At 35.4% G+C, this 22505-nt stretch overlaps 1 protein-coding gene across 1 annotated transcript; it reads left to right on the forward strand.

Annotated features, from left to right (window-relative positions):
* The first annotated feature begins 678 nt into the window (after positions 1 to 678).
* Positions 679 to 7505, forward strand: LOC111906379 (kinesin-like protein KIN-8B). The gene is made up of 15 exons (XM_023902140.3): positions 679 to 1142; positions 1220 to 1291; positions 1390 to 1506; positions 1921 to 2009; positions 2135 to 2279; positions 2380 to 2475; positions 3314 to 3405; positions 3493 to 3594; positions 3687 to 3833; positions 5024 to 5174; positions 5254 to 5316; positions 5658 to 5894; positions 5970 to 6074; positions 6153 to 6266; positions 6872 to 7505. The coding sequence occupies exons 1-15, from the start codon at positions 1095 to 1097 to the stop codon at positions 7373 to 7375; spliced, it is 2082 nt and encodes a 693-aa protein (XP_023757908.1). The 5' UTR covers positions 679 to 1094; the 3' UTR covers positions 7376 to 7505.
* Positions 7506 to 22505: the final 15000 nt, after the last annotated feature.

Below are 22505 nucleotides of genomic sequence, written 5' to 3' on the forward strand. Positions count from 1 at the left end.
TTCATACAGTCACAAGCGCTACCAAACCCTGACTCAGTTTGAGCTGATTCAATCAGCAACTATCAAATAATCTCCATAAGCACTCAAATGCGACTTGAACACTCATATAACAAATAAAAGTTTATCTAATCAATTCCTAGAATTGCCCTTAAAAACATATTTATATTTTTCTTAACAATTGTCATTTTATGTAATTTACACATTTCAAAAACTTTCTATTACTTTTGTCAAATTCTTATATAATAAATAAAATCTAGAGGTTTACCGACTAATTTTGTCAAACACACTACAAACTCTCAAAGACAACTCAAACACCCTTTCTCGTGTAATCCACAATTTTATACATAATAAATCAATTTTTTAATAAACATTGACAAATTACAATTGACAAAATGATTATAAAACATTACAATTTTAGGCCACTAGCCATTCCCCAATATTCTATACAACAATATCATTTTGGAAGTATTTTGAAAAATAAATCAAAACAAGAGCACAAATGTATAATATCTTGCACGTAAATGGAAATACTTTCATAAACATCCAAGAAAGACCTTTTGTTTTAATGGAAGAAATCAAAGAAAAATTGATACTTTGATAAAATTCAACGGTCAGGATGACTTCCTGACAACTGCTGGTCCAGCTAATCTAGAAGCAGAAGGCAACACCTTCGTCGTCTTCCGCCTTCAATTTTTATTTATTACCGCTTCAATGTCCATCACATCTCCGTACTCCTCCTCTTCAATGGCGACACCGCCTTCTTTGCCGTATTTCAATCCTTATCATCGTTTCCGTTACTCCACTTTCTCGCGCACACATACACGCACTTGAGGTGTAACGAAACGCATTTGCTGCTTCTAAAGCTCACAATAATGTGAATTCGGTCCAAACTTATACCATTTTTAGGGTTTAGGTTTCCAGTTTCTAAATTTTGAGTTTAAAAACGGAATATTTGGTTAGGATATAGTCGATTTTGGAATTTGAATACTTCAGCGTGCAGTTCCTATTTGTTAGGGTTTTTTCGGAGGTTTATTGGTGTGAATTATTGAAAAATTTGGGGTTTTGTGATTGTTGAACAAATGTTTTGATTAAATATGCCAAGTATCAGAGCTCCAGCGACTAAGAAAGCTACAACTCTCACTGTAAGTATATTTGATCATTGAAATTGGAGTTTCTGATTCTATGTTAATTGTAGCTTATACAGAGCTGTTGTTTATAGGTTGCTGTAAAGTGTAGGCCATTAACGGAGAAAGAGCGAGGTCGTGATATAGTACGAGTGAACAACAATAAGGTGTCTCTTTACTCTTCTCTTAGAGAATATTCTTCAGTAGAAGCTTTACATTTTGTTGATCGTGTTTCTTGAATTATGTTGTAATGCTTTCTTCTCAGGAGGTGGTTATTTTGGATCCTGATTTGTCAAAGGACTACCTAGATAGGATACAGAATCGAACAAAAGAGAGAAGATATGCTTTTGATCATGCATTTCCCCCAGACTCTACAAATTCGGTATGTGGTGGATAGTTTATATAGGTTACTTGTTATAAGATTAAGCATCAGAAGTGGTTTGGAGATTACTATTTCTGATATTTTGATAAACTTGTAACAGTATAAACTTGAAAATATCATATTCTCAAGTTTCTATCACCTTGTCAATAGTGTAAACTGTAAAGAACATGTTCTGAAGTTTTACTATTTTTGGAGTTGGAATGAAAAAAAATATAAGTTAAGATGAAGCTCCACAACATTCACATGATACAACTTCCATTTCTTGTTCATGTTCATAGATTTAGTTGCTTGAAGTTGTTAGCACTAAAACATGTTATTTCCTACTTTCTATTGGCTTCAAGATATTTTATTCAATGTATGTGTCTTCAATTTGTTATGAAAATGGGTATAATTTAAAAGTTGTGCTATATGCAGGATGTGTATGAGAGAAGTATATCTTCCACAATCTCTGGAGTAGTTCATGGCCTAAATGCCACTGTGTTTGCATATGGTTCAACTGGAAGGTAAAATAAATAAATTTGAGTATTATCTTATGTGAAATTGTATGAATAAGTTAATGAAATGAAAAAAAAATCCTACTCTATACAATGTGTAACATTTTTTTTAATATATTCTCTTATAATTCCAGTGGGAAAACATATACAATGGTAGGAACTGAAGGTGATCCAGGCCTAATGGTTCTCAGTCTACATACAATATTCAATTTTATAAAAAATGATAAGAGTTCTGATGAATTTGAAGTTACTTGTTCCTACCTTGAAGTCTACAATGAGGTAATATTAAATATTAGATTATTAATAACATGTTATTATGTTAATCTCTTACCAAAACTATATTCTAATTTTATTTATTTTTAATAAAAATGAAAAACAGGTAATCTATGATCTTCTTGAAAAATCATCTGGTCATTTGGAACTCAGAGAGGATCCAGAACAAGGGATAATTGTAGCTGGCCTTAGATGCATCAAGGTTAAATATCTTTTTCTTGGCTTACTTTATTTTCCCAATTTATATAAATTAAAATATATTAATTAATAGGGTTAATCTCATAAAAGACCTTATATTTTGTGTTCTTTTTCGGATTAAACCTCAACTTTATTTTTTGCCTGAAAAAGACCTTGCATTTTTTATTTTTTCCGAGAAAACCCCTCTAACCTTCTATCTGCTTCCAAACAGGCCCTCAACTTTTTAGTTTTTACCCAAAAGACCCTCGCATTTTACAATTATTTTGGAAAAAAAAACGACTTAAAGGGCCAGATCGGGAAAAATGGAAAAAAATACAAGGTAGGCAAAAAATAAATTTGAGGTTTAATCCGGAAAAAGCACAAAATAGAAGGTCTTTTTATGAGATTAACCCTAATTAATATTAATATTTAATAAATATAAGAGTAAATTACACGAATAGTCCCTATGGTTGGGGGTAGTTTACAAGTTTGGTCCCTAACTTATGTTTTTAACTCGGAAGGTCTTTACAGTTTGTTTTTGTGCGCGTTTGGTCTCTATCTTACCTAAAAATACTATTTTGCCCTTGATTTTTTTTAAATTTATTTAAATAAACACATCCCCAACCCCACTTCCACCTCACCTTATCTTACCTTATCTACCCCATCTTATTTAAACAAATTAAAAAATCAAGGGCAAAATAGTCTTTTTAGGTAACACAGGGACCAATCGCGTAACAAAAACAAACTGTAAAGACCTTCCGAGTTGAAAAAATAAGTTAGGGACCAAACATGTAAAATACCCCCAACCATAGGGACCATTCGTGTAATTTACTCTAAATATAAATATTTTCCTTTTGTTTTAGGTCAACTCAGCTGACAGGATTCTTGAGCTTTTAAATATGGGAAACAGTAGGCGAAAAACAGACAGCACAGATGCTAATGAAACATCATCACGGTGAGTTATACTCCTAATTATTCATAATGTATTTTCATGTTTTCTGTTTGTAATTACTAAAATACCCTTTTTGTTTTTCTGAAATAGGTCACATGCAGTTTTGGAAATAACTGTGCTTAGAAAGCAGAAAAAGAAATATCGTAGTCAAGTCATACGTGGTAAACTTGCACTTGTGGATCTTGCTGGAAGGTATAATAAAATAAATATGATTCTATTTCTTCCCAAAATTTTATATAAAAAAAAATGTTTTACTCCTAAAAATATATATAAAAAAATTGCAGTGAGCGAGCTTCTGAAACAAACAGTGGTGGACAAAAACTAAGAGATGGTGCGAATATAAACCGATCGCTTCTTGCTTTAGCAAATTGTATAAATGCTTTGGGAAAACAACAGAAAAAAGGTCTTGCATATGTCCCTTATCGCAACAGGTATGAAATTTCAAAATTTCAAACTTATTAGGGTTAATCTCATAAAAGACCTTATATTTTGTGTGTGTGTTTCTAGATTAAGCCTCAAACTTTATTTTTTTTCATGAAAAAGACCTTGGACATTTTCATTTTTTTCAATTTGGCCCTTTGTCATTTTTTTTTTTTCAGAAAAAACTTGTAAAATGTGAGGGTGTTTTTTGGAAACAACTAAAAAAGTTGAGGTTTTTTCAGAAACATCTAAAAAGTTGAGGGTTTTTTCTGAAACTACTAAAAACTTTGAGGGTTTTTTCTGAAACAACTAAAAGAGTTGAGGGTTTTTTTGGGAACAACTAAAAAAATTGAGGGTTTTTTCTGAAACTACTAAAAACTTTGAGGGTTTTTTTCTGAAACAACTAAAATAGTTGAGGGTTTTTTTGGAAACAACTAAAAAATTGAGGGTTTTTTCTGAAACTACTAAAAACTTTGAGGGTTTTTTTTCTGAAACAACTAAAAGAGTTGAGGGTTTTTTGGAAACAACTAAAAAAGTAGAGGGTTTTTTCTGAAACTACTAAAAACTTTGAGGGTTTTTTCTGAAACAACTAAAAGAGTTGAGGGTTTTTAGGGGTTAATTTAATAAAAGACCTTATATTTTGTGTTTTTTTTGGATTAAGCCACAACTTTATTCTTTTCATGAAAAAGAAGTTGCATTTTTTCATTTTTTCTGATCTGCCCCTTTTAGTCATTTTTCTCTAAAAAAAGTTGTAAAATGTGAAGGTTTTTTTCAGGAAAAACTAAAAAAGTTGAGGATTTATTTGGAAACATTTAGAAGTTTGAGGGTTTTTTTTTCGGAAAAAAGAGAAAGTCGAGGGTTTTTTCGGAAAAAATATAAGGTCTTTTTTCATGAAAGAAAAATAAAGATGAGGTTTGATCCGGAAAAAACACAAAATATAAGGTCTTATTAAATTAACCCTTTTTTCAGAAACAATTAGAAGGTCGAGGGTTTTTTTCGGAAAAAAAAAACAAAGTTGAGGGTTTTTTTCGGAAAAATTGAAAAAATACAAGGTTTTTTTTCAAGAAAAAAAGAAAGTTGAGGTTTAATCCGGAAAAACCACAAAATATAAGGTCTTTTATGAGACTAACCCAATTTATCATAACTCTATAAAGTATTAATTCATTTGTGTTTATTGTCTTCTCTCTTTTTTTTTTTTTAGCAAATTGACACGGATTCTTAAAGTTGGATTAAGTGGAAATTCACAAACAGTCATGATTGCAACTATATCACCTGCAGATAATCAATATCATCACACCATTAATACTCTAAAATATGCTGATCGAGCTAAAGAAATTAAAACTCATATTCAGGTAAATTATACATACATTTGATTAAATATAATACAATATAAAAATAAATGATTTTATTTATTATATTCTTTTTCTTCAGAAAAATATCGGCACGGTTGATACACATGTATCGGATTATCAGCGTATGATTGACAGTCTTCAGGTAAGCTATTTTGATAAATTTTAAAGTAAGTTACAGAAATGGTCCCTGTGGTTCAGTTTGTTGCAGAAATGGTCCCTATCACTAACACCGTTAAAAATGGCTGTTAATTCATTGTAAAATGACAAGTTTTACCCCATAGATTATAAACACAACAAAAAGGGCAAAATGGTCATTAAATTTAATGCCTGATTTTAACAAACTTGCAACAAATTGAAAACCACAACGATTGGCCATGACGCTATGTAATGAAATGCAAAGTTGGACTAAAGTTGTAATTTCCACTATACCACAGGGACCGTTTCTGTAATATATTATAAGTTTAGTAATTTTTTTTTTCACAGAATGAAGTTAGTCAGTTGAAGACACAATTAGCTGAAAAGGAATCACAGTTAAGCACAAAACCTACTGAAAGACACGTGGATGATGAATTATCATGGCTGAATATATTAAGCCAAGAAACAAGTGAAAATGTCCAAGAACGAATAAATTTACAAAAAGCTTTGTTTGAATTAGAAGAAACCAATCTCAGAAATCGAACTGAATTACAACATCTTGATGATGGAATCGCAAAACAACAGGTATTATTATTATTAATTATTATCATTAAAATTTATTAAAAATAATTAAATTGGAATTTTTTTTTTGTTTTGCAGGCGATTGAAAATGATGGAACAGTTGTGCGGGCCTTAATGTTAAGGCGACAACTTGTTCTTGATAATATCCGTGACAATGATGAGACCGGTGTTATTTACCAAAAGGTTGACTTTGACTTTTGAGTTTTGTGTTTTGACTTTTGAATTTTGACTTTTGGGTAATGAGTTTGAAATGTTGTGTAGGAAATTGAAGCGAATGAGAAAAGGCGATGTGAATTACAGGAGATGATTGATGAAGCGATTAGTAACAATGCGAATAAAACCTACTTGCGTATTCTCAGCCAATATCGACTTTTGGTAAAAAATTTTTTAGTGAAAGTTACATTTTTGGTCCTTGTTTAAGGTTTTTATAATGTTTTTGGTCCCTTTTCCAAGTAAAATCACTATATATTTAGGACCAAAATTGCAAGAGACAACCTTTTGGGACCAAGTTTGCAAAAAAATGGCTATACTTAGGGACCAAAAATGTAGTTTACTCTAAAATTTACAGTAAAATATAAATGTAATATATAGTTTACATTTTTGGTCCTTGTTCCAAGTAAAATGAATATATATTTGGGACCAAATTTGCATGAGAAAACCTTTTGGGACCAAATATATGTAAAACAGCTATTCTCAGGGACCAAAATGTAATTTACTCTAAAATTTAAAATAAAATATAAATGTAGTATATACTTTAGTGAAATTTACATTTTTGGTTCTTATGTGAGGTTTTTTGTACCGTTTTTTGTCCTTATTCCAAGTAAAATCACAATATAGTTGACCAAAATTGCATGAGAACCTTTTGGGATCAAATTTGCAAAAAACAGCTATATTGAGGGACCAAAAATGTAATTCACTCTAAAAAATTAAAATAAGAATACAAGAGTCTTTGTTAGCTAAATTGTGCCATGTCATTGTAGGGGATGACTAATACGGAGCTTCAATACGAAATGGCAATGAGGGATCAAGTGATTCACAATCAAAGGGAAACACAAAGAAACCTATGGAATCTAGTGATGGGATTAGGGTTAGACGAGAAGCAAATGCTTAAGCTGGCTGCTAAGCAAGGGATAACTATCGAAGACTGGGCCACTGTCCCATCTTCATCACAACAGAAGATGGGACAGGAAAGATCCACTGGGCCCAGGCCTGGGCCTAGTGGATACAGAGATATGCCTCATACGTATTGCAGAGAGGAGTACCATTCTTCGTATTACTTTACATCGAATGGGTCTCCTTCTGCATATATGAGGCTAAGTAGTAGGAGTAGTGAGAATTGGGTTGGTCATAGACGGTCCTCGTTTGGTGAAGATGGGGACCACGGTTCGAACCGTGGTCCGTGTGGGTGCAACCGGTTGACCGACTGTAAGCATATGGTTATGCAACCGAATGTCTTGAATGTATCCGAGATTGGCCCTTCGTAGTTGATGTGTATAAATAGGACACATTCGATTCTTTTTTTGTAACTAACTTCAATTCAATGTGCTTCATAGATAGTATGGAATATGTGTTTGAAATTTGGAAATATGGATATAAAAGCACCATTTTGGAAAACCAACATCTAAAATCAGATTTATTCAATCAAACTACAATCATTTTTTTTTTCTCAAGTCGTCCCCCGTGAAGAAAAGACAAGTTACCTGATTAGTTGTTAAACTAACTACAAAGCAACTTTTGGTTTTCAAAGATAGATTTGAGGTCTCGCTACTTTCCAAAGTTTCATGAATCACATTTTAAGACCATACATACAAAAAATTGTTTCGATCTTTAATGGCATGCTAATTTACATAAGTCATCACATGACTATGTGAAGCAACTAGAGTTGAAAATAGGAGTTGCTACCGAATAATTTGTTAGACTATATGTGTTTGTATATTAACCCATTTAGGCGCGTTCAACATGAAGTTTTTAGCAGGTTTTATTAGCCTTTTGGTGGGTAATCCTTGAAGATCTTGTTATAATGATGATTATGAAGTTGTTGGACTGTTAGAACTTGTTTTTTTTCTGCTCATGCTAGAAATACGATGTGTTTGAACAGGGTGACTGATAAAACGAGCTAGAAATTCGAGCTCTAAGTGATTCATTTTTTTATTGAAAAGCGAATCTATTAAACTTGAACAACCGTTGAAAAGTAATCATAATGTGGGCGGATTTGGTAAAGTAGATGCAGAAATAGTATTTCAAGATCCATTACATGTACAAGACCTTTTGTTCTTCTTAGCACTAGCACCTGAGGCTGCATTAATCAATGATACACGACAGAAGGAATTGTTTTATTTCCAAACTTTACATTCAACAAGCGTAGCTTTTAACCTCTATACGAAATGCCGATATGTATAGAAAAAACGTGGTTCGAGTAGCATCTACTAGGTGACGTTTCGTTTAAATCCTCAAACCACACAAATATGAGCAGTGCATATTATGCGACATGTATGAGTTATGCACGCGTTGCGTTGTTCGAAATATCGGCTAGGAAGGCGTCACACAATGTGAACAGTGAGATTTCTTTGCAAGAATCACAAACTACCAAAAGCACATCATATGGAAAATAACAAAAATAACAATAAAATTCTGCAAGAATCTCAAACTACCAAAAGCATATCATATGGAAAATAACAAAAATAACAATAAAATTTTAAACACACCAAACTAAAAATAGACCAAACAAATAAAAACAAGTCTTTAATGAAACCAATAAGTAAATACTCTAAACCAAATGAGACCATTCCATGACGACACCAAAAACTTGATGTGTTAGATCTAATCTTAAAGTTATAACCGACTACATGTGAGACTTGTGTATTACACGAGTTGATTAAAAACAAAGTTAAATATCAATGTGTAAACATTAAACATTTTTTAAAGTAAAATTTTGAAATAAATACAAACTAAATAATGAATAAGTAAGTGATTCAACCTATAATAATAAAAAACTATTGACATATTTTAAATAATTATATTGAATATCAAGATGTAAACATTAAACATTTTTAAAGTAAACTTTCATAATAAATACAAAGACTATTAGTTCATATACTATAATCCATTTCTAAGTCTACTTCAACTTATTCGATATTAGTTTGTTCACTTGAATCAAGTGGCTACTTAGTAATTGGGACTAGAGATGACAAAATCCTACGGTTAGGTTATTGAAGTTGTTAACTTTAATATGTACGAGTGCATTAGATAACCAAAGATGTGCATCAAACTGATTAATATGACCATAAGGATCATTTGACCTAATAAAATCTTTCATGATACAAGCTTAATAGTAACTATTATATAGTTAATTGCATGATCATTATGTTAATTGTCTTAATAATTATAATGTTAGTGAATTAGACCAAGTTAAGTTAACTGGCTAGTATAGTAATCGATAAATATCACTAATATCCATTGCATTCTATTGGAATCCATCATAAGCGAAAGACATAAGCGAATCTATGTAAAAGCATCTTCATCTTATTTGTGTCTAAATATAATCTGTAGTTTTGTTTTCGTTTCTAGTTTAATTGAATTTAAACAAATCCCCCTTTTTACTTCACTGTTATTAGTCTAATTTACATGTGAATAATCTGATCTAATTCTACCCGTTCCGTTGTGTTCGAAACCCTTTCTTACCATAACTATACTATTACACTATTAGTACACTGCATATTGCGTGACAGTTTGGTTGAGATAAATTAGGATTTATAAATTTAAACTTGATAATTTTTATAGTATATAAATCACACATTAAGTTTTTGTCGTCGTTGCCTGGAAACAATTGCATTTAGTTCAGATTATTTATTTGTTAGTTGAACTTTATATATTGTTAATATTTAGTTTTTATGTTTATTTTAAGATGGATATGCCTGATATTATTCTCGAGCATGAGTTGCAGGAACTAAAGTTAATTAATTCAAAAAAAGATTTGGAGGACCTAGAAAGATTACTAGAAGAAAAGGATTTTGGTGCTGAATGTGACATCCCCAAAATCACGGCCAGAAAAGACCGGTTTGTTTATGCTTTATAAAAATCAGAGTACTTCATTTTATAAAAATGTTGCGGAATTTGTTCCCAGAAAAACATGGTAAATACGTTATTAAAACATTTTCGAAGAAACGTATTTATTTCATTTTAAAACGTTTGGGATGTCATCGTTAATACAGAAACATAAGCATAAACAGAACTTACAATTATTTACACTAGTGATCTACATCTCTTTCTCTGTGTAATGTGACTTCATATCAACACCTGTGATATAAATAAACTGAGTGGGTCAGGTTGGGAAACCTGGTGAGTACATAGGGTTTTCAACCCACAATAATATAATTATTATGTTCAATCATCAAACAGTTAACCCAATTACCCATCCCCATTATCTTCTTTATTCTTTAAGGGTCTCCCCTAAGAATCAACTATTTCTCGTTCATTCATTCCTAAGGATCATCCTAAGGAAACAACATGAAGTTCATTGTTGCCAATGACACTTTGGTCAAGCGCAGCTGCTAATTTTGTCACTTAGGCGCAGCTGCCAGAATTGTGACATTTTCTATGAGGTGCTTCTGCCGGTATTGACCTTTAAACGCTACTGTCATGGTCATAAGGCTCCCATTAGGCGCAGCTGCCGATACTATCCTTAGAGCGCAACTGCTAGGACGTTTACCGTAGATCTAAAACATCTACGGGTTGTGGCGCAGCTGCCAGTGCTCATCTATAGGGTACTAGGTCCACTGCTGCCAATGTATACCTATAGGGCAGTAGGTCCATGCTACTAATGTTCCTCTATTTCAGCTTTTATCCCTCATCATTCATCTACCCATGTTTTACCCAACATATTATGTAGATATAAAATACTTTACACAGTTTACATCATTTAAAACATATATAAAAATCTTTCACCAGCATAGACAGCAAGTATTCAGACAATATGCGCACATAGCACGTAATTAATAATAAAATACTTCATATCTATGTGTAAGATGAAAGGGACCATGCACTCACCTGAGTAGGTGGTGACTCAACACTCGAACAACGCTTCGATACTCTCAAAACGATATTCCTTCGATAAAACCTAGTATCGATACCACTAGGGTTTAGTTTAACGATAACCGCGACAAATTAATTAGTCCGAGTATTATTAAGCGTTAATAATACTCGATATAACTCATAATAATAGCCCAAATAATTATTTTAAGGACCTAATAACATTCCTATAATTATTTGAAAGCTATATTAAAAATTGCGTAAGCGTAGCATACTTACAGCGAATTTTATCGAAAACCGGAATTTAATTGGAGCAGCGTTTCGAAACCGAAAAACTCCTTTTTCTCGGGACTCCGGGAGCCTCGGGGCTTCCCTCGGGGGCTAAGGGGCTTAACTAGGGCTTAGGGGGCTCCAAAAGGGTTAGAGAGAGAAAGAAACTAGAGAGAGAAGTGGAAATTGTGTGAAAAATGTGAAGGCCCTCGCCCCTTTTTATACCCTGCGAGGCCTCGGACTACGCTGGGCGTAATCCTTGGCTACGCGGGGCGTAACTTCGGATGGGGCTGCCACATCGAATCTAGCTGTCTCGCAATCGGAAGGGATACGACCGAAGGGTACGCTGGGCGTAACGAACTCGGACGCGGGGCGTAAGGCGAGGCTTCGTGGCATGATCCGAAGCGAGATCTGAATCATCATCCGACGGCCCACAACGTGCCACGTCATCAATCCTCATCAGCCTTCGCAAATTCGATTATAAACTTTAAAAATTCGTAACTTTCGCGTACGAGTTCCGTTTTCGACGTTTATATCCACGCGAAGGTGGGAACGTACTCTACAACTTTCGTTTAGACTTCGTTGGCTAATTTTGGCTCGATTTTAATTTTTATATTATCAACGGGCCGGGACACGATTGGTCCGTTAAATCCTCATAACTTCTTCTTCCGACATCCGTTTTCACCCATATTTTTCTCGTTACGCTACTCTCAACGAGACCTTCGATTCTCGTTTAGGTCGTGTCAGCTAAAAACCGCTCGATCTAATATTCGAATTTCGGGCTGTACACTGCTAGTCCGAAACTTCGAAAAATCATAACTTCTTCATACGAAGTCAGATTTGGGCGTTCTTTTTATCGATGTTCTTAGTTTAACATATTCTACGACTTCTGTTTAGGTTGCTAAGGCTAAATCTCGCTCTATCATAAATTTACTATTTACGCTTCCCGGTGCCGTGCCGGTTTTGCCGTAAAACTTCGACGGGCCATAACTTCTTCGTTATAACTCAGATTTCGGCGTTCTTTATATGTACGGAAACCTCGTGACATATACTACAACTTGGTTAAGATTATTTATTATAAATAATCTTTTGTCGAAAAGGTGTTTTCGACTCCTATTGCCTCTATTTTGACTAGCCCGGATCTACGGGCGTTACACTGAAAATGACCTTCAATTACTCGAAAGACTAATGGAAGAAGAACTAGAAAGATGAAGAGTTGAAATCTAGGAAACGTGACACGATCTTTTACTGTCGTGATGCACACCCTTGTTCCAACATCGGTTATTCCGATGTTTGGGATGAAAGGTTCGTCTCTAGATAAAGTTTGGATGTCGATCTGTTTATGATCAATGTCCAACCAGCTGTACTTTTAGTCGAGATTTTGGAAAGCATTAAATTCAAGTTCGTATGGTCAATTTTATAAAGAAAGAATTAAATTTTATGGATTGGCTCAAAAGGAATATTGAATGTAGCGGAAGGATTGACAACACCAATATTAAGAGTTTATTAAGTTGGGAGTCTAACTTATGACTCACACAAAAGTAGCGCTTATTGGGAGGCAACTCGACATTTAAAAATTAGTTTTCATTATCTTTTCATTCTTAATTTTTAATTTTTGTTTAGTTTTGAATAAAATTTCTTTTGATGATTGTAACGTCCCAAAAATTTACTAGAGATTTTTCATTTGGAACCAGATTAACCGACTAAAACCTTTAACTTAAAAACAATAAGTGACAATCATTTGTTTGAAACCATAGTGTTATCAGAGTTGAATTATAGGACAACATAAATCATTATCTTCAATGCGTGTGTATAGCCCCGCCGAGCTCTTCTCACGAACAACTTGTAAAACATTTTATCCAAAACTATAAGCATAAGGTTAAGTGAGCTCCCCAATATACCACATATTCCATCATATATACAACGCATCCACACAAAGTTTTCGTCTCCAGCTTCGACCTGCTAACCTTCCTATCAACATTCATATAACATACAAAACAATCACATATGAAATAATGGGTCTACTCCAACCCTAAGTGAATGCTATGAGCTAAATCATAGTCTTATTGTAACACCATGTTTATTAAATAAATAAATAAACAAATTAATGAATGAATAATAGCCCTAAAATAAATAATTATATAACAAATAAATAATTATATAACAAGGTGTTGGTTTCGAGGAGTTAACTAGTATAATTAAGAAGTTGGATGGGGGGGGGGGGTCAAAATGTAATTTCCAGATTAGTTTGTAAAGAATTTTGAAGGTTGAGGGTTGTTTAGTAAATTATGGGCTTATTATGAGAAGATTTTTAGAAGCTGGGGGCTGAATGGTAAATATTGGATTAAAGTTGAAAATATTTTATGGAGTCATCTGTGAACACTATTACAAACAGTATGGGATCTCCCCAAGGTGATGAACTAGGTCTTATAAAACCTTTGTCCAATATTTTCTGGAGTTGTATCATTAATTCTTTCATCTCTGTAGGCGCTAAACGACATGATGTTTTTGGAATTTGCGTTATACCATGCAATAATTCGATTCTAAATTCTACATGCCTCTCTGGTGGTAATCCTGGTAATTCATCCGGAAATACTTTAGGAAAGTCACCCACCATAGATATATCAATTATTGCCTTATTTTCCTTCTTTGCGTCGATCACATATGCCAAGAATGATGTACATCCCTTGGTTAGGCATTTTCTAGCCTTCATCATCATGACGAATCCAGACCTTACTCTACTCTTATCTTTTTACACCACGGAAGGTTCTCTTCCAAGGGGATTGATGCACACCATCTTCCCTCCGCATAAGATGTCCGCAAGGTTTTTACCCAACCAATCCATGCCCACAATTATGTCGAATTCGTATAAATCGAAAGGAAATAACGTTTCATGAATTTTGTTTCTGTTTAAGTTAATGGTTACGTTCTCTAACCTATTGTTAACAATTACATTCCTACCGCTGGCTACTTCTATTATAATATGGGAACTTGGCCTACGTGGTGATAATTTAAGCTTTCTACCAAATTCGTGCGATATAAAGGAGTGATATGCTCCTGAATCTAATAAAATCTTGGAAGGAACTTAATTTACCAGGAATGTACCTGAAGCAACATCAATCTCCTCCTTAGCTTCGTTAAGGGTCATTTGGTAGCTTCTACCCTTGGGCTTTGTTGGCAGGATCTTCGAGGTTGGCTTTTCAGTATTTGGGTACTCTGCTTTCATGTGCCATTCTTCCCCGCAAGTGAAGCAAACTTTTCCTTTCACCGGGCAGTTTGTAGAGCTATGTTTCGACTTCTTGCGTTTGTAGTAGATGACATAATCGCCTAAATGATTTTTCTTGCATTGGTCGCACCACTTCCCTTCTTGGTTGCTCCTAGATTTATTACTTGACTTTGAAAACTTGTTGTTGTTGTTGTTGTTGTTTCCTAAGAATCCATCAGCTTTCCTTTTCTCACCGACTTCAGCTTTGTCGGTAGTCCTCTTCTTAATCATGTTCTCAACAGACCATGCATCCTAGATAGCTGCCTCAAAAGTCGGTGTCTGCTTAACCGGCATAGAGTACTCCCATGGTAGTCCCTGGGAGTATCTATCAATCTTGGCCAGTTCATCGGGGACCACGCGCAGTTCGAATTTCATTTTGTTAGTGAAAGCATCGGTGTACTCTTCAACCGTCATGCTTACCTTTTTCAATGTTAGGAGTTGATTCTCCAACTCCAACAAGTCTTCAACAAAGCAAAATTTACACTTAAAGTGGGTTAATAAATCTTCCCATACCAGTTGCAACGAATTGTTAGGAATTAGCATTTTTCCCAACATGTTCCACCAACGGATCACTACACCTTTGAATTGTCTTACATCGTAGGTGGTTTGCAACTTGCAGATGCAATTGCATGTGAAGAAATCTAGTTCCATTTCCAAAATTTAGTCCATGACTCCATCTGGATCCTCTTTCCCACTAAAGGATGACGACTTGCAAGTAATGAAGCCCTTATACTTGCATTATCCTCTAGGTTCATCATTCCTTCAAAACTCTGATTCTTCTGGTCCTTGATGACTCTTTGATTCATTGTTTCCTTCCTTGGCCATTGTTGCATGAGTAGAAACCGGTCCATTTTTGACTTGTTCAGCGACTATCGGTTCGTTGATCACTGGCGCTCCGCCTCTAGCATTTACCAGTTCTAGAGTTAAGAGATTCGTTAACTTAAGTCACTGCTGCTCTAGCAGGGTTTGCATCATTGCTCGAGCTTCTTCTATGGTGAACTGACCAGATCTGACTTCGACGTTCTGAGGTGCTGGACCTCCTTCGCTATTGACTACTCTACCGCCCATTGTGATCATCATGTCGTTCTATACACGTAGAAAATGAGTATTTTAGAATAACAATATTTTTACTTACTATATATATTTAGCACATAATGACAGTTAAGGCAGTTAGCAATTAAGGCGTCTTCCTATAGCTTGCTAGTGCTTGTTTCTATAGTAATTTAGGCATCTATCCTAAAGCATTCTATCACACAAATCCCCATTCATACTTAGCTTTTAAGTTTAAGTCTATAAATCAAGCAAAATTCCTATTTCAGTTAAACTGATGCTCTGATACCAACTGTAACATCCCCTTAATTTCAGAACCGATTAAAACTTTTTCTTTATGCTTTAAGTTGTTGTGTTGCCGAAAAACCCATTTTAAAACAACTGAGATAACATACATTATTTCATCTTTGTTAAAATACCATGGATATCAACATTAATATCCAAACATAGGGTACAACATAAAATAAAAAGGTCCTGAAATATATTACATGCTCATCTCTTATTTCACTTGGCATCCTAACTAGTTTCCAGCATCCTTCGTTCAGCTACTTGTGATGCATATAAATTGAGTGGGCCCGGTTTGGGAAACCTAGATGCATAGGGTTTTCAAGCACATAATAATTTTAATGATAATAAATCATAATAACATCCTTGCAAATAAACATTATATGTGTATAGACTCTGCTGTAAGACACCTACCTTGCCCAATCGATTCTTACAAATCCTAGTTCGACGATCATTTGGAAGAATCACCTTACTTGATGAATCGTCTGAGCAACTATTTGACTACACAACTAAGGGAGTCCTTGGCCAGTGTAAGTCATATTAAGGCAATCAATGTATAAAGTATTTGATAAATACGATATCCCATTTTATCTACTTCTGTGGGTTATAAATCCACAATAGAAACATAATTCACTAGACCGCCTAGAATAGTCAAGTAGGTCATCTACTATGGTCGATGATCCATATATACTTGCTAGTTTTATGATATGGACCCACCATTTCTGTCCATCCAAAAAGAGGAGGACTACTACACTCCGCTTTGATCTCACACTCTAACCAGAATGAGACCTGTCAGATACTCAACCTATTTGGCACTAAGTACCTTTTATAAAGTCTATGACGAACCCATATTATAACATAAAGGCAAATCCGATTTCCAACACATTTCTTATTAAGCAGTACTTTTATAGTACACAAATAACACATAGTATAATTAATACAATTAAGATTTAATAAATAATTTTATTGAATTATGCTCTTGAAAGTAATTACGCACTCACCAGACAAAAATATGCGATTTAAGGTTAGGGCAACGCTTCACCTTAACACTTTTAACCTTTCAAAAGACCTAGATTTAAATGGTACTAAGTCTTAGTCTATTTTCATATTTCTTGTGACTATAATATGATAGTCTAGATTCCTCAATAATCCTAATGTCTTCATCCAAATCTATCAAATAAGGAATAATCAGGTAGGATCATATTGGAGGTAGGGTCGATTTGGTATACAAAGTAAACTGTTTGGAAATCCCACTTTAAACACCTCACTAAATCCAGCCTAGACATCACTCTCGTAAGTAGATCAATCAATATAATGACTTGGAATCACTGATAAATCATATTTGTTGGTTCATAGTAACTACTATGACTATAAATGTAAGTTACACTTAAATTAACATAAATTTAGCCTAACTTATAGAGTTTTCTAGCGATAAATGGTAAATACGTGGAAAGTACTCTGACATGGGAACTTCTTTTTCTCCGGCTATCTGACTGTCACACCCCAAAACCGGAACCGCGGAAACGTTCTGGGGTGGATGACGTCATGTCAAATATCACAACACATGCATTATAGTAATCTAAGTACAACAACCATTGCATTAATAGTAATAGTTTTACATGGTTTACATTACAATACATCAAAGTAATACAAGTAAATATAAGTAAGTACAGCATGGTACTAAGCTATCTTCATCAACAGCTCCGGGGATGTACCTGTCTAATGCTAACCTGAGAATACAAGTTATTTGAAAAAGCGAGTATCAGCATTTTTACAAATGCTGGTGAGTTCATAAGTATTAAGTGTCATTTTATCCAAATAACTTTAATAAAAGTGGTAGTTTTAGAGTATCCATTAAATTAGTGTCTTTTCTAGAAAATCTTATATTTTCTTTAATAAAAGCAGTCTTCTACCAAGACTGGACGGAGTTATGTGGTAAAAAGTCGTTTTCCCTTAATCGCTATCATTATCAAAATACAGAATTTGATTATTAAAGAAAGCAAGAGAAATCAGGGAAATAACATATGCCTCAGCAGTGAAGACTGCTGACTAAGGCAAAAGGAATCATAGACTCCAGGTGAGTATCGAACAAATGACATGCCTGACTCAGTCTAACAAAGGGAGACACAGACCCCAGACGATACCAAATGAAAGGTACGGCTAGTAAGGTCTAAAACAGAGAATACAGACCGCAGACAGTATCAAATGAAAGATACAACTAGCAAGGTCTAAAAACAGAGAATACAGACCGCAGACAGTATCAAATGAAAGATACAGCTAGCAAGGTCTAAAAACAGTGTGACTCTGAGAGTGGGTTTCCAGCATACAGTGTAAATTATTGGTGAAATACCGTTAACTTAAGGCCATGAATTATAAGGTAACCTGGGATACTCGTAACCATACTAACCGACACTAGAGTACCTGACGCCCTACAAGCGTCTATAGAATATGACATTTGTTACCCTTTGGCTTGGTAGGCCGTGGACTGTAGCTAGCAGTCAGGGTGTGGGGGTGTCAATCTGGTATAGATCTATACACACAATGCCTGCTCTCCCTACAGGAGACTCTGGTTACCAACTAGACGACGGAGAAGGCCATGTCCCGAAGATGCATCCCAAATAGTGTGTAGTGTGTTTCCAATATAAGTGTTGAACTAGAGGTAGAGACTCACAACTGAACTGACTAATGTAAACCCATATGACTATGCTTGCATACATAATATATAATTAATGATCAAACGACCTTCGGACGGACATCCGATCCCACCAGACCACATCTCAACGAAGAAAAGGAAATAGGGCGAACAAGCCTTCCTAAGTCCTTCAAACATTATTTATATGCATCTATACAAGCACAGGCATACATCTAACTATGTGGAAGTGTTATCAGGTATAAGTGTATAATGAAGTGGGGGCATTCTCAAGTATAAGTGTATCACGAAGTGGAGGCGTTCTCAAGTATAAGTGTGTCACGAAGTGGAGGCGTTCTCAAGTATAAGTGTATCACGAAATGGAGGCGTTCTCAAGTATAAGTGTATCACGAAGTGGAGACGTTCTCAAGTATAAGTGTATCACGAAGTGGAGGCGTTCTCAAGTATAAGTGTATCACGAAGTGGAGACGTTCTCAAGTATAAGTGTATCACGAAGTGGAGGCGTTCTCAAGTATAAGTGTATCACGAAGTGGAGGTATTAACTAAACAGAAATAACGCAGTGGTATCTTAACCAAGTAGAAGTATAAAAACATAGATAAAAACTTTGGAAAAAAAAACCTTTATATATTAAGATAATCATGACTTTGTATTCCTTTGTAAAATAAGTTTGAAAATCTTTAAAAATCCTTTGAAAGCCTTTCATAAACAAGTTTAAAATGAAACTTTGATTAAACATCATAAGTAAAAGCTGAACAAATAACTATGTTTTTAGAAAACCATTTACAGTGTCATTCTCGGTAAAACAGTTAACAGTGTGGTAAATCCTTGTGCATGCGGGTTATCAGTCACATGTGATTGATATGATAACTGACATGTTTAACTTGTATTCCCCCTCTATAAAACATGTAAAAACATTTAAAAGGTTCATTCAGGGGTATGAACTCACCTGGTGTAAGTGGATCCGACGAAGGTGCCGGTTGGGTGCTCGGTGTCAAGTAAAGACTTGGACACACTTAGTGACCTATTTAACATATGATAACATATGTTCACATACAATTAGTACATTTAATACTAATCAAACAAGTATACGCACACTAAAGAGAGGAAAACACTTTGGTTAAGTGTTTGGGGTGTCTCGGGTAACATTTAAGGGTGTGAATGGCTTAGGAATGGAGTTTACTCTCCAAGAGTAAACTCTCTATATGGTGTTTACGGCCCTGGGACAACTCCCCATGATTTTACGGCCGTAAAATCATGTTGAGGGGTTTCTAGGATGTTTTAAGGCTTTAACTTCTTCATGGAATTTTGCTAGGTCCAAAACTAAATTGTATGAAGGGATTTAAGGCTTTTATAGGGACAATATGGGAGTTTACGGCCCATGAACCACCCTTATGGGAGTTCACGGCCGTGAACTCCTATCCTTTGATTTTGTGGAAGTTTAAAGCCCCTAATTCACTTCTAGTAATTTGTAATAAAGGTCTAAGGCCATTTGGGGAACAAAAACTATCTTTCGACATAGTTTGGGGGTGTTTACGGCCTAGGCACTTGATTGGGCCATAAACTCCAATTTACCCCATATTTCCTTGTGTTTGAATGTTCTAAACCCGAAATAGCAAGCCCCTAATTTATGTATTAAGCCTAAGGGTGGTTTGGGAGTGTTTTTGGGGCATTTTTACAAGCATAAGAGGTGTTTACGGCCTAAGCATGTGCTTGGGCCGTAAACTCTCTTTTAGGCCCTAAAACTTTGTGTTTTCATGTTTAAACACTCCTAGATAAATTCCTTAATTGGTTCCTAGGCTCAACGGGACAAACTTGGGTCATTTTGGCCTTATTTAAGGGGTTTACGACCTAAGGAGGATCTTAGGACGTAAACTCCATTTTGACAGCTTCTAAGGTTGATTTTTGGGGTATAATCACAAGCCAAGGTGTTTAGAATAGGTTAGGGTACAAGAACTTACGATTTGGAGGCGGAAACTTGCACTCGAACACAAGTATCAGAGCATTGTTTATAGTGAGCTAAGTATATCAATTCATAAAAGATATACAGCCTATAAATAGATAGGGATAAAACACTCTGACCAAGAATTATACTTTAAAATATAACCATATTTTACCAAAGTATAAGAAAATCCAGAATCTAAACACTCGAACACAAGTATCACAAGAAGAACAAGAATAAAAGTCTTCGGATGTTGAGCATTACCGTCAAACCTGGGCAGTTATGTAATCGTAAGCTGGAATAAATGTAACCTGATCAACTACATTTATTCGAGATGCGATGAACATGTGCTTGGGAGTGATAGTGGTGTTGCAACAGGTCTGAAACTTACCAACTAGGAATGTTAGAGCCAAACATAAAGTTAAAATACTATAGGAGTATTTTAGAACACTAAAAGACTCACACTAATCCCAGAATCATGTTCAGAAGATAAGAAAGCAAACAAGAATTAAAATACCATAGGGGTATTTTAGGATCCATAACTAACCTTGTGTGAAGAACTAAAAAGATCCTTATTGATATACCTACAACTACAGAGGGTATACTCCCAAGGTCATATATAATAAGGATCCCATAGGCTAAGAATGTGTGGTTTCGGTCTACTTCCTTTTCCTCGTTGGGATGTGGATCTAGAGTAGTATCACATATTCGAAGGCCTATCGGATCTAAGCTATATATGATTTGTACACCCTGTGTAATCGTAGCAGGACTCGATATGGATCGTCCAGTGAAATGTTAATAATCTTTTAGGATTCTTTAGACATTTCCATTCTCGCACGAACCCTGTAGACAACCCTATCCACTTCAGTGCTTGACAGAAGAGTTGATGCAGACCCAGAAGAGGTTCATGGAGAAGATTTCTTGTTGGGAAATAAATGAACTGGGTCGAGACTATTGAATTCACCAAGTGCCTATATCTTTTTAGGGACATCGGTGAGAAACTCGCCTAAACTTCCGAGATTTCCAGTCATCCATCATGAAGTGACGACACCCAGAGTCGGATTCGGAAGTAAGGCGGAGTAGAAATTCAATATGTCTTCACAAGAGAAGAACCCTAGGTAACTACCCGAAGGAAACCAACGCCGATTTCAGTCAAAGATACGAGGCAGACAGAGGGAGCCAGTACATGGAACCCGAGAATTGTCTTTTCCTCATGTTCGTCACACTAATAAACCCATAAAATAATACAATATAGTGAGTTAGTGATTACAATACTCACGCTATGTGTTAGGTATATCTTCATTTCCCGTTGCCAGTAACACGATTAGAGCGGATCCTCGCACCTCTATTGAGAATATTTAGCCATAAGCCTTCATAAGCCTCTCTTTCCGCGATTTCTTTCCGAACTGTTCTCAAATCTCTCCAGGCCGGAGAGTGAAACCTTTCCCAGTATAAAAGGTAACTTAGTAGGAACGACTCCCATCTTATGGCCTTTTTCCGATACTCACACTTCTACCTTGTACACCAGGACTACATCATAGGGATGTAGGTCGACACTCAGACAACCAGTAACCGAGGCACGGAAAAAAAAATTATGCCTAATACAGTCAGGACAGATATGTCCAAGGCTAGCCATCGTCTCTCATTATCTCATATTCCTTTCCGTGTAGGAAAACCATGCCACGAAAGAAGCATAACCAGTCCGCAAGCAAGAAACCTACTCTCTTATTCGATGAAGCTACGTTCCAAGCTGCAGTCTCGGCAGCCGTAGTAGCTGTCATGGCTCACCTGAATGCTAACAACGCCAATGTTAGCAAGGGCCCTATCGGGAATCCCGATCCTAGCAACGGACAGCAGCAACCAACCCCTGCATACCCAGCCACCCAAGAACCTCAACCGATTCCACTAAAGAGAAAATTCAAGATCGAGGAGGGAGGTACCTCGGCTCAAGGACCTTCCGAAGGGCAACAAGCTGAGGCAGTCAATACCCCTGTCAATCCTTCCCTCTTGACTCCAAGAAGACCATACCTAGGAAACCTTCCCCACTACGGCAAGTGTAGCTACCATCATCATGGTATGTGCCTGGAACTCTTATGTGCTAGGTGCAACATGAAGGGGAATACTGC

The sequence above is a fragment of the Lactuca sativa genome, chromosome 4 (genome assembly GCF_002870075.4).
Source record: "Lactuca sativa cultivar Salinas chromosome 4, Lsat_Salinas_v11, whole genome shotgun sequence".
NCBI lineage: Eukaryota > Viridiplantae > Streptophyta > Magnoliopsida > Asterales > Asteraceae > Lactuca > Lactuca sativa.

Coding starts and splice junctions, on each gene's coding strand:
- LOC111906379 (XM_023902140.3), top strand. CDS start 1,095: ATGCCAAGTATCAGAGCTCCAGCGACTAAGAAAGCTACAACTCTCACT. Junction 3,595..3,686: donor CTTGTGGATCTTGCTGGAAG/GTATAATAAAAT, acceptor AAAAAATTGCAG/TGAGCGAGCTTCTGAAACAA. Junction 5,317..5,657: donor GTATGATTGACAGTCTTCAG/GTAAGCTATTTT, acceptor TTTTTTTCACAG/AATGAAGTTAGTCAGTTGAA.